The sequence below is a fragment of the Phragmites australis genome, chromosome 16 (genome assembly GCF_958298935.1).
Source record: "Phragmites australis chromosome 16, lpPhrAust1.1, whole genome shotgun sequence".
Taxonomy (NCBI): domain Eukaryota; kingdom Viridiplantae; phylum Streptophyta; class Magnoliopsida; order Poales; family Poaceae; genus Phragmites; species Phragmites australis.
The window spans coordinates 23,818,113-23,826,398 of record NC_084936.1 but is presented as its reverse complement, the minus strand read 5'-3'; the positions used below and the strand labels follow the sequence as shown (position 1 = coordinate 23,826,398).

Sequence of the window (8,286 nt, the reverse complement as noted above, 5' to 3'; positions counted from 1 at the left end):
GGGGGTTATCCACGGGATGGTGTTGCGGACCTGGCTGAAGCATTGAATAAAGCACCGCAGCGTCTCCCCCTCCTGCTACTTGACGGTGTGGAGGTCGCACTCCAGGCCGAGGCGCGTGTATGTGCCCTGAAAATTAGCCACAAATTGGTGGCAAAGATCATCCCAGGAACTGATAGACCCTGGGGGTAAGTTCATAAGCCAAGAGCGGGCAGAGCCCCTCAAGGCAACATGAAAGTAGTTAGCCATCACCTTTTCGCTGCCACCAGCCGCTTGGACAGCGGTGGTGTATATCTGGAGGAACTCAACGGGGTCAATGAACCCGTCGTACTTCTCTGGCAGCTCGGGCCGGAACTTGGTGGGCCATTTGACCCGGCGGAGCTCACTAGTGAAGGCACGGCAACCGGTGCCGTACCCTGCGGCGCGGGCAGCGCCCTTGGGCGGTGAACGCCGGCGAGCCGGGGAGCCCCGTCGATCATGGGCCGGTAAAGAGGAGGCCTGGTCCTCAGCTTCAGTCTCCTGCCGGGTCTCCCGCTGGCACTCGAGAGTGACATGCGCGTCTTCGATGCCCCTCCGCTCGTTGAGGTGTAAGCGGAGGTCCTGGGTTCCGGAAGTGGCCAGGGGGCGGCGCTCCGCCTGGAGGCCCCGCGGCCAGCGCGAACGCCACCTAACGATGGGCCGGTCCTAGCGGCGCCACGCTGGGTGGTGATGCGGGAACTTTCGGCCAGCACCTGGCAGCGGGCCGTGCCGACTAGGGCGGCGACTTCCTGGAGCCAGCGGCCCTCCGGGGTTTCCCCCGCCGCCTGGACTGGCGGATGCCTGAGGAGAGCGTGCACCGCAAGCAGCGCACTCCCGGGACTGGCCTCGCCGAAGGCAAGCCTACACCGGAGCGGGGCCCGGCGCTGTCCAGACACGGACCTGGCGGCAAGAGTTTCGGCCACCTGCTGGGGGTTGGGTGGTGCACCGGCGACGGCGGCAGCGGCCCTGCTGGGCCCAGCGCCCTGGTCCCCTTGAGAGGGGAACACCGTGCGTGAGGATCGCGGCTGCTGCTAGGACGAAGCAGCGACTGGGGCCTCCTGAGCAAGGGGCTCCATTTCCCCACTGGAGCTGGAGCCGGAGCGCTGGAGACGATGACGACCAGCCATTTTTTCTGCAGAAGACAACAAACAAATTCAGGGATGCTTCCCCCCTACCTGGCGCGTCAGCTGTCGGAGGGTTAACTCCTGTCGCAGGGATCCTGAGGGACCCCTTTTTAGAGATTCGGCCGGGGGATGATCCTGAATATGTTCGCCGGAGAAATAAATGGGTATGAATGCGATGGCCGGTGGGGCGGAATGATCTAGTGCGGAACGGAGTAAATGCGCTAGTGTCTAGATAGGTTCAGGCCGCACGGAGGCGTAACACCTTACTCCTGTATGGATACTATAAATGCCTTGAGAATGTCCCTCAAGGATGTTGCTGGTTACAAGAATGTTTGTCTAACTTAGAGCCTGGGGCTCCTTGTTCTCCGGTCTGCGTGTATCTGCTGGCTTTGGGTGCTCTCGATCTTCTCTTCTCTTTGCTACCTCGAAAAACTTCTCCAAAGCCTCTAAACTTTTTTTTGTCCATGCTGCCGGTGGCTTTAAATACCCGCCGGCAGTAGCGTGCCCCGAACGGGAGGGGGGCACGAGTTCCAAGACACCATAAATGGAAAGGACGTCATCATAGCCTCTGTGCGAAGTGACCGGGAGTGGAAAATGCATCCCACGCCCGGTCATCTGTCACCGTAAATGCACTGGCAACGGACGCCGTGGAGAGGGCCCACCGGGCAGCCGCAGAGCGGCCCGGCGTGCCCGCCTTGTCTTGTTCTCCTGCCACACCAGCGCGGCAGACGGAACGCCTCGGCCCTTACGACGTTATCCCGAGACGGGCCGGATGGCACGGGATGGGACCCGTGCTTTTAATGGCCCTACGCCCTTCTGCCAGAATATGGCAGGAACTGACACCGAGCGTGGCGGGAGCAGTTGGAGGTGACAGGCCATGCGCGCTCTTTAAATGCGGTCTTGGGCCTTTGACTGGCTGACACCTCATCAGTGGGCCCCTCGGGAGCCACTGTTAGGGGGCTCTCTGAGTCGTCGGGGAACCGAGTGCTCGGGGGTCACTGTTCACCTCCCCGAGCACTCTCTCCCGAGAATGTCCTTTCTTGATCCTCGGGGAACCGAGTGCTCGGGGGTACTGTTCACCTCCCCGAGCACTCACTCCCGGGCACGCTTGTACGGATCCTCGGGGGCTCCGAGCACTCTCTCCCGGAACTCCCTTCAGTGGGTCCGCGGGATACTTGGGTGCCCAGGGGGCCACCACTCGCGGCCCCGGGCACATTTCTCCCGGTACTTAGCTTTTCTAATCGTCGGGGGACTCGGGTGCTTGGAGGCCACCGTATACTTCCCCGAGCACTTTCTTCCTGGTACTTAGACTTCGCAGATCATCGGGGAACTTGGGTACTCGGGGACCACTGACTGTGGCCCCAAGCGCCCTCTCCTGGGACTTAATCTTTTTTACCTTGCGGAGGAGACTCCGCGGGATGGCGCCACGTGACGGATTGCTGGCCTGGCCTCGGGATTCGGGGACCCCTGGTTCCTAATTCACCGACAGCGTCCGCGAATCACGCGAGGTTGAACTGCCCTTACGCACACCTCTTTCCACGCGTCCGCAACTCCTCGATGGCATCCATGTCGTCCACAATAACACCATTCGACTCCACAGCTAACGCTCTCGTCGACCCGCAGCAGTTGTACACGCACCTCCTGTGTGCACTAGACGCTGCATGCTCCACCTTATGTGGTATCCACCTTGCACCGTCCGTGCATTGTATGACACCTTATAGAGCATGATCTTCGTGTCTCTACGTGATCTTTCACGCAATATCTCTAGATCCAAGACAATCATAGCTCTGATACCACGTGTTAGAAAATTAATCATCAACGAAAGCAACAGATGGTCAAAAATAATACACACAATCATAAATGACACCAGAGGTACGATGTTTGTTAACAAGGTTCAACCAAACCTTATAACACCAAAGCATGACTACAGATATTCTTGAACTAGCAACATCAGTCGTTTCCCGAAGTTCCGACAGACTCGTTGAACCTATCGCTATTCTAAAATACTACTATAATTCCACCATATACCGCTAATACAACCAGTCATATACTTAATCAATTCCGTACAATAACACATATCCAACACTTCATCATCAAACTGCAATGCAAGGGTTGGTGCGGGATAGGCATAAATCAGAATTCTGTAGGGTTGACCTGTTATTGAACCACGATTCTCACATAGTACTCTGTTGACTGTTCATATTTTCAGAATAATCAGAAGAAAAATTGCACAGTTGGGCGAACACATTTGAAGATAGAACACATATGAGCACTCTCAGAAGGCAGTTTTGTTACCATGATTTACAACAATGGAAACTAAATAGTACAGGTAAAAAAACTAAATAGTACAGGTAAAAAAAATGGTAAAGCATACAATGTCAGTGAGTTAAAACCGTTTAGAGATGCTTGCTGCACAAACACCATTACCATCTGCCGCTATGGTTTTGCTGAGCCTATGATGGGATGCCAGCATCAGTTCTCTTCAGAGAAACATCACAACTTCATGCGTGCCATGTTATTTCCACGAATTCTTGCGTGAAAACGGCCTGCTCCTTAATTTATATGTCAAAGCCACATATATCAATCCAGATGGCTGATGTACAATGCAAATATATGCCCCGTGAATGCTGGGTTGGATGGGACACTTCACCAAATTGGAGAGCCTCATTTTGTTCTCCCTTTATGTTAGCCTTCTAATGCAGAAAGCTCAACCTCCTTAGTGCAAGGACGGTATGCAGCGAAGGTGCTGTCATTCGCAAAAGAACCCGGATTAAAGCAAGTAATTCCGGTATATTTGAAGGCTTTCTGCTCGCTCTTGTCACCCAATACTATCTGAAGAAGTTTTGAAAAGAGAAGAATGAGCACACACCCTCCAAACTTTCGTTGTGAGTGGTTATGACTATTTGGCAAAGGTATACTTATGAATTGTGTATGTTCAAGACACAAGAGAAGATCCACAGAAACTATAACTCAAAAACATTGTTTTTTTGGGACAAGCAGGTTTGCATAAACTATATTCTAAATGACATACCGTGTGAGGGGTTGGATACAACCGAAGGCAATGATCATAATTCCATATGATAGGTTGAACAGTAAGAGGCAATGGACAAAGATGACTCTGATGGGTGATAGTTGCTACCATCTGAAAAGAGAAGGATAGGTTATTGTTATGCTCACTACAATAACAACAATTAGAAGATGTTTAACTCACATGCTCAAAAGGGTCACTTGTTTCTTCCGTTGTTGGGGGAATTAGACATGACCGTCGCATCCTGTAAAGGAGATCTTGCCGGAAAAACACAATTTCTTGTGTATAAAACTTCACCCTGAAAATCATAGAGATAAGAATTGAGAAATTTTAAGCTGAAGTGTTGTTTTGATCATGACAACTTGATCTGGATTGGTGAAATAGGTTGGACAAGATGTTCTTTTCAAATCTATCACTTTATAAATAAAAACTCGACCTATGGGGGAAGATAGCCCATCATGGCATTACTTAAAGGTCGAGAAAAGACACCAAAGGTTGGCCACCTAGGACCACGCTGAAAACGACACACAACGATGCGCCTTTTTTTTTTTAGGAAACTGAAGCTATAATAGTTTCGCCCCCAAAAATCCAAAATCTATATTCTTAACTCTGCATGTGGTGTTTAATGTATACAGCTTCCTATTAGTGTAATCCTGGAACCAGTTGGAATTTTAGGCACTAGTTTCATGTCAAACCTGCAAGGGTTGCTTGCGAAGATTGCATTTGGGATGTGCTTCTGAAGCTCTTCAATTAGATATTTCGGAAGTGCGCACCTTGGGAGAGCTTTAGAAGGGCCTGCAGATTTGTTGTCAAGTAAGAGCAGCATATCAAGTGCTGAAGAAACACAGAAACATCTCATTGCAGATATCTCGGGAGGCAGCTGGCATTATATACAGTGAACAAGCTCATTTCTAATCCTATCAGGATCACAAAAAAAATGTTCCTACATCTAAAATAGCAAGGTAAGCTATAGTAATAGGATATCAAAAGAATGGACCAAGCAAGTTAGTTCGTGATCAGACATTCAGACTACAAAACTGGATATAGGAGTACATATGTGTGGATATGAGCAATTATCAGTTAAAAGTGTATCATTAAGTTTTGGAGTACCTGCATCATCAGGACCTGGAATGAATAAGAAACGACTATGTTCCTTTAATCTAGATCGAGCTGCGATCATCTCGCCAAGCTTTCCAAACTGCAATCTGAGTGAAGTTGCATGGGTCAGGCCTTGTCTTGCAATGGAATAGCAAGAACAAAATACAACTTTCCATCATCTCTAATGGAACACAAAGTCAGACCTGAGTTCTTCAAATGAATTGAATGCTAGATTGCAGGGCTTAGAGCAGAAATTGCCCATCAAAACAAAGAGGGAAGGCACCACCTCCACACAATCATAACCATCAAGAACAATAGCTAACTTCTCCATAGTCTTCTCTACGAGATAACACATGAACATCCTGAGAGGACAAAATAATGACAGTAATACAAAATCAAGAACTGATGTAAATAAATACCTCAGGATTGTCCAGCCAAACATCCGAAAGTATGACAAACATATCATTCACGGCCTTTTGTTCCAGTGATGTTAATCTTAGCTGTTTGATATCAATGGAAGCAAAGATTATCAGTGAAGTTATTTTTTACAAGACCTAATTATTCAATATTTGTAATGGAGTTATTGAACTTACCGTTTCTTCAGTTGGTACTACACCTCCCCCAAAGAAATCAAGACCCATAAGCAATGAAAGTGATGCTTCCCTGTCTTCTAGGGGAGGAAACCCACATGTATTGACCTGTGCATGGTTTGAATATAAGCGCACTCAATAGAATAAATAATACAGGAAAGAGATGCAAATTTTCTAGGAGATGCGAATTAAACCTGGAAAATGCCATTTGAAAGCAGCTCCCCCTCAGCGACAATTACAGTATTTTCAACAAAAAAACCTGAAGTGATTTTGTGTTCTATGTTAAGGAAAGTGGTAATACTTTCTCAATAACCATGAAACCCCCATGGATAATGCCAGATGTTGGTACACAATTTTCTGCGTATATGGTAAGTCTTCTATGCTAACCCATGTAAACCAAGAGGACTTGCCTTTGTATATCCTCCTTTACAAGTGGCTGAAGGAAGTTTAAATTGACACATTTTTATTTGGCATAGCAAAGATATGGATCTCTATTTATAGATTATTCACATGAAGGTAATAGTAACCAGCCATCAGTGTTAAAATAGCAATGGGTTCTAAGGATATGGCATTCGATAAGTCAATTGGCACTGCTCCAGTAAGATCCTCCAAGTAGAACTGGCGCTCCTCCAACTGAGATATGACCCCCATAATCCATCTCCGTCCAGTGCATCCAATTAGAGACTGTATAGAAGTTATCTACATGAAAAAAAAACTGTATAAATAACTTTGTATTGAAAGGCTAACAAAATACAGAATTTGGAAGAAAAAAAGGTTGAATAAATGTTCTTCAGGGAATATGCCAATTTTTGGAGTGGAGTAATAGGGATCACAGAAATCAATCCATGATAGAGAGATTCAACATAGAAAGGAGAAATACCTCGCAACTACCATCTTCTGCCACAACCGTGTCAAAAGCTGGCTTAGAGAAATATTTATCGCGAGAGAGCCTCTGAAGCAGCACTTGATATCTGTCCCTATAAAGGGAAGCTTTATCTCCGGCTTCTCCATGAATAGCTAATCTGCCGGTATGCCTATTTTACACAGAAAAACGCAGCATAGCATCAACAATAGAAACATGAGGGTCACTATAATCACTACCTTCCAGTTCTCCTTAAATATGGTCAAAATATTCAGAAAACAAGCTCTTTTAGCAATTCGTGTGCTCTATACGAATCTTCATAGTAAGAAAACAACTTTTTTTCTAAAAATCCATTAAATCCACATGACCGAGCTAACCAATGACGATTAGTCAGCAGCAATTTCCTGAATGCAAAAAAAAACTATTCATCTAAAACATTTTTCTAACACTTGGAGATAAGTTTAGTTTTTTTATAAAGGCACAACTTAAACTGTCCTACTAACATCCACTCTGCAAATTAGCAACCGATAAAAAGTTTATGCCAGATTAAAGCGAATTAGAATTATAGACACTTAAATAGCGCTTTTGTGGCAGAAGCTACCCAAACATCAATCCAAAATCACTATTTGAGCATCCAGTTTGGCCAAACTAACCATCTTTAACCATAGTTCAATAGTGAAACCCAAAAAGGATGAACAAATTATCAAGTCCCCATAGGGAATTTCCCGGATCTACAAAGAAAAGGCGGCGTTCACATACTCGTAGAACACTTTCTTGATTGGGTCGTAGTGGAACCGCGGGACGACAAACGCGTCCACCACCCGCAGCGCTGAGCGGGCGCTGGTGGTCTGCAGCGATGCCGCGTCGACCGCCTCCTCCGCCTCGACGAGCAGTGCCACCACGCGCCGGACCGCGTCCCGATCCAGTATCGACGACTGCACTGCGCGCGACACAGACCCAGAGCCACAGGCATCAAATTGACAGCCACCCAAACAACACGAGACGAACGGCGTGCAGTGCAGGGAACCTAGAGGGGGGAGTGCCTTACGCGGCTCCTTGTCGAGCTCGTCGAGGAGGAGGTCGAGCGCGTCGTCCTCGGCGTCGGGGAAGCGGTCGAGGAAGGCGGCAGCCTCCTCGAGGGCGTCCACCTTGAGGGTGAAGCCGCGCAGCCGGAACTTGCGCTGCAGCTTCCTGCGCGTGGCCGCCGACGGCGCCGCCATGGGAGAGGGGGCGGGGAAAGGGTGTGGCGGGAAAGGGGGGCTGGGGTTTGGGGGAAATGGCGGGATAATAATGGCGACTGCCTGGCCTTCTCCGCCTTCGTGTGCTTTCATGGGCCGTGAACGGTGATTCTACCCCACCCGGCTCGGCCCAGCCGCGCCACGGCAGTCCACCGGCTCAGCCCACCCACGCACACCCGAGCACGACATGTGTCCCTACAGCCACGCCTCGGGCCCGCGCCAGCGTACGTCACGTGGCACTCATGCTCGCCTAGCGTGCCTGGATAGGTGTCGATAGTTTCAGTAGTACTAATACCACTAGATAATACTGAGCACTACTAATATTATTAAA

The 8,286-nt window shown here is 48.7% G+C and overlaps 1 protein-coding gene across 1 annotated transcript; it reads right to left on the bottom strand.

Moving 5' to 3' along the window:
• Positions 1-3,364: 3,364 nt before the first annotated feature.
• LOC133894891 (DNA polymerase epsilon subunit B) lies at positions 3,365-7,970 on the bottom strand. The gene is made up of 13 exons (XM_062335075.1): positions 7,766-7,970; positions 7,477-7,657; positions 6,736-6,889; positions 6,424-6,554; positions 6,050-6,128; positions 5,859-5,963; positions 5,685-5,765; positions 5,469-5,599; positions 5,278-5,372; positions 4,863-4,962; positions 4,351-4,465; positions 4,171-4,281; positions 3,365-3,971 (listed from the first exon to the last, which is right to left on the bottom strand). The coding sequence occupies exons 1-13, from the start codon at positions 7,935-7,937 to the stop codon at positions 3,825-3,827; spliced, it is 1,602 nt and encodes a 533-aa protein (XP_062191059.1). The 5' UTR covers positions 7,938-7,970; the 3' UTR covers positions 3,365-3,824.
• Between the last annotated feature and the right edge of the window lie 316 nt (positions 7,971-8,286).

What these genes read in the sequence shown, in the direction of transcription:
- LOC133894891 (XM_062335075.1), bottom strand. Translation starts at nt 7,937, where the DNA reads ATGGCGGCGCCGTCGGCGGCCACGCGCAGGAAGCTGCAGCGCAAGTTC. An exon ending in CAGAAGATGGTAGTTGCGAG is followed by an intron (nt 6,555 to 6,735) that starts GTATTTCTCCTT and finishes TTTTTCATGTAG; the next exon opens with ATAACTTCTATACAGTCTCT. An exon ending in TTTGGCTGGACAATCCTGAG is followed by an intron (nt 5,600 to 5,684) that starts GTATTTATTTAC and finishes CTCGTAGAGAAG; the next exon opens with ACTATGGAGAAGTTAGCTAT.